The following is a 6,022-nucleotide window of genomic DNA, read 5'->3' on the forward strand; positions in this document are numbered from 1 at the left end:
ACCAATAATAAGCACTTATTATATTATTATCAAACTTAATAATATAATATAATAACAATATAGTCGAAACACATTTCCAAGCGGAACTATGTAGAAGCTTGTGGAAAGGGAACTCTTTATTAAGAACACCAGCAACTTCCGGTAAAAATGTTTTGAATTTTCTTACATCAGAAGCGAGAGCTTGGAAGGTACAGAAATCTGTAGTTTTATATTACTTGTATAGTTGTATATTTAATTTCTTATTCATTTATATACACACGATGTCCATACGTAGGTTTTATATTTATACCTTAGAAACACTTTAAATATTACGATAACTGTCCCGGCATTTGTCCGTGCTAGTCCACCATCATTTAACTTGCATGAGAACGATTTTAAACTTTTGTTATTTACAGTGAGAGGTTTTTCATACAGCTCTAACTTGCGGATTTTCTCTGTACACACGGTCCTCCCTGCGTGACAGCCATGTCCACGCTTTTCCCCTCTCTACTACCGCGGATCACTGAGTCTCTGTGGTTTAACCTGGACCGGCCGTGTGTAGACGAGGCGGAGCTACACCAACAAGAGCAGCAGCACCAAACCTGGGTAACCACTTTACTTCTCCATCTGCCTTTACTCTCTCTTAATTTTGATATTATACAATAACCTGTCTCTGCTTCAGTTACAGAGCATTGCAGAGAAAGACAATAACCTAATGCCTATTGGGAAACCTATTTTTGAGGTAAAAAAAAAAACAAAAAAACAAAAAAAAACACACGAGTATTTTACGACATTATAAAGAATGCTCTGGTGAAATCTTCAAATTTATGTTCATGTAATGTGCATGTCATTGGATTAGGCAGGATATGAGGAAGAGGAAGAAGAAGATGATGAGGATGAAGAGGACAGCGAGGAAGACTCGGAAGATGAGGAAGACATGCAGGACATGGATGAGATGAATGACTACAATGAATCACCTGATGATGGCGAGATCAATGAGGTGCTTTTTTTCCCACAATCCCTTTATTCAATTAGCTTTTTTTCTCAAATATAGCAGATAAATAATTGTCTGTAATCTGTGTTTCCTTCTGTCAGGTGGATATGGAAGGGCCAGACCAAGACCAAGATCAGTGGATGATTTAAGACAAATAACCGTTTTACTCTTGCTATCTGGCCTTCTATTGCTACTCTTTGTTTTTAAAGTGACTGCTTTACTCCAGGATGCTACTAGGATCCATTTATGTTTGAGTAATTAGGATCTGAATGTAGTTGAAGGTACTTGAAAGAGGGGGGGGGGGGGGGGGGGGGGGGGGGGGGGGGGTGTACCTTTTATGCTGCAGTTCATCTGCCATTAAAGCTCCAGCGGTTGTTGAACAGTATTGTGAGTGTTATTACCTGCCACACTTTTATTTAGTTGTATGAAGGATGGGAGGACACGGTGATAAGTGTACATTTAAACTCCTGTGCACACCTTTCTTACATTTAATTCTAAAAATTCAGTCAAAGCACCTTCAAGGCCGTGTTCTAAATCAGTTCCCAAGCACAGAGCTGTGCTATTATAACCCATTTCGTTCACACCCACACATTGGTGGCTGCATGCTTTGATCAAGTGACTTCTTGTCAAAAACCGAACTTTGTCATATTGTCAGTCATTGTGCTACTATAAGTTTCCAAACAGCTGATTGAGCACAAACATAAATTCAGTCAGCAAAATAATTAGTTACAGATGAAAAGAACGAGTACTTAAACTATCATACTATTTATATTGGAGCATTGTAAATGTGGTTGACCTTTTGTTGCACATGTCTACTGTAAAACATTTACTGGTAATTACATTACTGTAGAATATTTACACCTTGTAAAGGGACATCATGTTCAGAGTGAAAGCACATTTGGCTTTAGCCTCTGATAAGAACTTTAATGTGCCCATCTCTTATCTCATTTTCATGCCATAATGCCACATAGTAGCTTTTGATTTTTTTTTTTTTTTATTAAAATAATATGAGGATTTATGCTATATTATGTTGATGAAACCAAGTTTTGTTTTCTTTATTTTTATTTCTTGTTTATTTCCAATTAACAACTTCCAATTATTAAATGTAAAATACCAATTAGCATTTTGAGTTTGGTTGTTTACAGTTCAGAAAAATGAGTCAGATTTAAAAGTCCACTTATAAATGCCCATGTATATATAGTTGTAATAAAATTTTAACATAATTCCTGCTGTTGTCCATGTTTGTAGAATTCAGTGTTTGTATAATATATGTATTTTTTTCTTGAAGTTTCTCATTATTATTATTATTACTGTCATCATTCAGATGTAGACAATGATGGTGCTGTGTTTTTTTTAAAGACATTGCTGCATTTCATCAAACTGATATAGTTGGTCACTTAAAATACTCTTGAGTCCTCTGTCAGTGCTAATCCCACACTTTTATTCAGTCATTTTCTATACTGCTTTGTCCAATCGAAGGTTGTGGGGAAGCTGGTGCATATCCCAATAATTAGCAGGTGAGAGGCAGGGTACGTGCAGCCTGAAACGGAAGTCAGTCTATCCCAATAATCCCACACAGTATTTCACAATTTCACAAATGATAATCTGCATCTCACTATAAGAGCTCTCTCTCTTTCCTGTGCAGTATTTCTCCAAATATGTCACAAAATTATTCTGTGTTGAATATTTGTAGTTACAGAAGGACACATGACGTATTAAACTACATGCTAAAATTTGGCAGTTTTTAAGAGAATTCACACATTTTCACAATTTTCTATAATCTTTTCATCTAATGTATATATGATAAATGCAGTTTCTGACACCTTCTGCATCACCTGTCAGGGTGTCAGGGTTTTTAAAAAAAAAAAAACCCCTGACACATATACTTGCCTTCTGCCCTCTTGTGGATACCTTTTGCACTAAAATTATTCTGACATATAACTAATGAACTGTACATATACACCTTTTTTTTCCTTTGTGTATATATATATATATATATATATATATATATATAGACTCCAGACTTAAGAAAAATATATAATTTCTACTGCCCATTATTTCTTTGCTCAGACTTTAAAAGGTTGCAAGCTCCTTGGTGTAAGTTAATCAATTTTCTTTTGCCAATCTGTGTGAGTATCAAACTGAGACATCCTGGTCTATTTGACTCCCTCGTAGACCAGCTCAGCCATCCCGTCCCTGATGCCCTTGCTATATTCAAGTGTGGCTCTGTGAATTTTCCACTCATACAGGCCACTCTTTCGAACGTGTCGAAGGAATTTTGGGGCCCCTGGAAACAAAACGTTGTCAGCCAAAATCACAGATCCTTTTCCAAGCAGACCAGAGCCCTCAAGCATCTGCAACAAACAAAAACAATGAAGAACAACAAAAGCAGATGGAGAAGCCGACCAGAAAACTGAAAGTTCAGCTTATTTATATTTATGTGACAAAATTTGCAAATAACTATACACACATTACTAAAATAAATCAATATTATATTTTAACAGTGAAAGTATTCACAAATAAAGAAGGTACACATTAACTAAGTCCATTAGGAAAATCTTTAGTCCTTTAAACTAAAGGTTTAAGTTAAACAATGTATTACGTCCCACATTCTCCTATATTTACCCACCTTAGAGTAAATCAGAAGAACCTAAGTTCAAATGCTCAAAAATAGGGTAAGTAATTAGATGACTCATTACCTGAAGATCAGGCTGGTAGCATTTCTTCCAGTGGTCCATAAAGACAAAATCCAGCCTCTCCAAATTGTAGTCGGATCGCAGCCGAGGGATCACCTCATCAGATGGACTAACGATGAGCTCCACCTGGTGAGAAACAGAGAAATGTAGAATTAGGCTTCTGATGCCAGAAAAAGCTCAGCATGCAAACTAGGATACGAGTCAAAATTGATAAATTGCTGACTTTCTCTTGCTGTCTCACCATGTCATCATCAAACCCAGCCAAGCGGATGATTTTCTCAGCTATAGCAGCATTCCTCTGATCCATCTCAATGCTGTAGAGTCGGGCCCCCAGGGGCAAAGCCCTGGCTATTCGCACAGTGCTATAGCCACAATGGGCCCCCAGCTCTAGCACTGTCAAAGGGCTCTGCTCCATTAGCAGGCGGTCCAAGATTTGCCCTAAGAAATCACACATTATTTAAATGTTCATATGAACATGTCTTCTATAAAACAAACAAAAAACAAATCTCTAAAAACATGCTTTACCTTTTTTAGGCCCAATATTACTAATATACTCAATTTTGCTGCACCAGAATTCAAAGGCTTCCAGGATGCTATTGGGATCTCCTGGGGTGGAATGAGTGAGAACATACTGGTAGGCACGCTCCTCCCGACTGAGACCAGTTATGCAGTCCTTCCATGTCCTGACAAGGACTGCTCGGTAGAACAGCACAAAGTAGTAGCGGTATCGAATGATCAGTGTCAGCAGGAGAGGGATAAAGGCCAAAGCAATAGCTGGTGACACCATACCTACACAAAGAAATGCACAGGTACAATTAGCTGTAGCTGTCATATAACTATATGTACTTCTTCATATGGTAGCAATTCGTGATGTTTTAAGTTGTCTCACTTAATAAACCTCTTTGTACTCAGAATCTGTCCCAACATGGACAAAACCAGAAATTTTCTATAGAGATATAGATTGTTTAATATGTTATGATTCATCATGCACTCAGGGCATATTTTAACTTAAATGCAATTCAATGGCTCTTTTACACCCCTTATATTTCAAACTTATAAAGACTTGTTATAGAATGAGTTGCTGTGTATCAGAACAATATAACCAGTTTCTCCTTTTAGAGAAAATGTGTATGTGAAGGACTGAGAGACTTTTTGGCATCTGTCTGCCCTCTTCTAATACACCCATTCCCTAACTATGCTTCTCTGTACAGCAAAACAGTCACAGCTTGTGTCTTATTTGATGCAGTTTTTATTATAACTCGACATAAAAAGATAACTCAATTGACAAATATAACAGAAGTATAGTTTTCACTTAATGTCACATAAATTTAGATATATAGAATTTATTTTGACATACGTTTAGTTCTACACAAGTTTGTGTATGCTGTACTCTTGTGGCAGATGTGGCAACAAGTGAAGTACCTCTTAATGTTTCACTTGCTTTAGGTAACTGCAGACTGCACACCGATCACATGCTACAGCCTTACTGTTTCAAGGCAAAAACTGGACAAAAGAAAAGAAAAATGCAACAGAACTCACCTGTTTTGCTCTGAAGAGCTGAACAGACCAGAGGCGTGAATGTAAAGAGAACTGACAGGTAAAGAAATACACAAAGAGCAGTGTGTGTGTGTGTGTTTAGTCGACTCCAAGGTATGAATAATTTATCCATCACGCTCATCACATTATGTATCAGGTAGTAACTCATGTAAATGGACACTGACAGTCACATAAAGCACAAATATATATAGATATTTTCTCCAAATTTTCCTGAGACATGTAAACGTGACCGTCTTTAAACGTTTGAAAAGCCTGACACTGAAAAGGTGCATCCAGAGCAGCAGTCACCGGCAGCCTGAAACTGATATGGCAAGTTAGCATCAACAGAGCATCTGCATGAGCTTCTATGGAGTCTAATTTCCACAGTCAAGATGGAAAGATCAAGACAAAACACAACCCTAACCCAATGAAAAGCACATTTCTGGAACATGATGAAATATAATTCAGAGCAATATAGCTAAATTAATTTAGATGCAGAAACAATCATAGAATAATGCCTGAAAAAAAAAATCATTCAATCATCATCATTCGAAAAGAAGAAAAAGAGACCAAACTCAAACTAAAACATTTTACTGTTCAACAAATTTTCCATCCTTTCTTCTTTTTTTTTTTTTTACTGCTTCTCCTGTGTTGGTATCATTAAATCCTGACATTTTGTCGTTTTGTAAATTAAGACAAGTTTTTTACTTAGCAAACAAAAAATGAAAAAAGGGACATTTGTGACATGTTGTGACATACAATGGCCAAATGATCTCAGAGGAGTGCATTTACAGAGTACATATAGCACATCTACAGA

At 36.8% G+C, this 6,022-nt stretch overlaps 2 protein-coding genes across 2 annotated transcripts; one reads left to right on the forward strand and one right to left on the reverse strand.

Annotated features, from left to right (window-relative positions):
• The first annotated feature begins 122 nt into the window (after positions 1 to 122).
• On the forward strand, positions 123 to 1,252 carry anapc15 (anaphase promoting complex subunit 15). The gene is made up of 5 exons (XM_079246225.1): positions 123 to 188; positions 464 to 585; positions 662 to 721; positions 839 to 979; positions 1,075 to 1,252. The coding sequence occupies exons 2-5, from the start codon at positions 466 to 468 to the stop codon at positions 1,120 to 1,122; spliced, it is 369 nt and encodes a 122-aa protein (XP_079102351.1). The 5' UTR covers positions 123 to 188; positions 464 to 465; the 3' UTR covers positions 1,123 to 1,252.
• Positions 1,253 to 3,129: 1,877 nt separating this feature from the next.
• tomt (transmembrane O-methyltransferase) lies at positions 3,130 to 4,456 on the reverse strand (the record flags this gene model as incomplete). Its single annotated transcript, XM_079246617.1, has 4 exons — positions 3,130 to 3,327; positions 3,673 to 3,795; positions 3,911 to 4,107; positions 4,195 to 4,456. 4 exons carry the CDS (start codon positions 4,454 to 4,456, stop codon positions 3,130 to 3,132), a joined length of 780 nt encoding a protein of 259 aa, XP_079102743.1.
• Between the last annotated feature and the right edge of the window lie 1,566 nt (positions 4,457 to 6,022).

The sequence above is a fragment of the Telmatherina bonti genome, assembly GCF_933228915.1.
Source record: "Telmatherina bonti genome assembly, chromosome: 9".
Taxonomy (NCBI): Eukaryota; Metazoa; Chordata; class Actinopteri; order Atheriniformes; family Telmatherinidae; genus Telmatherina; species Telmatherina bonti.

Excerpts from the sequence above, each read along its gene's own strand:
- anapc15 (XM_079246225.1), top strand. The coding sequence starts at position 466 with ATGTCCACGCTTTTCCCCTCTCTACTACCGCGGATCACTGAGTCTCTG. Across the intron at positions 586-661 it reads AGCAGCAGCACCAAACCTGG|TTACAGAGCATTGCAGAGAA; the intron begins GTAACCACTTTA and ends TCTCTGCTTCAG. Across the intron at positions 722-838 it reads TTGGGAAACCTATTTTTGAG|GCAGGATATGAGGAAGAGGA; the intron begins GTAAAAAAAAAA and ends TCATTGGATTAG.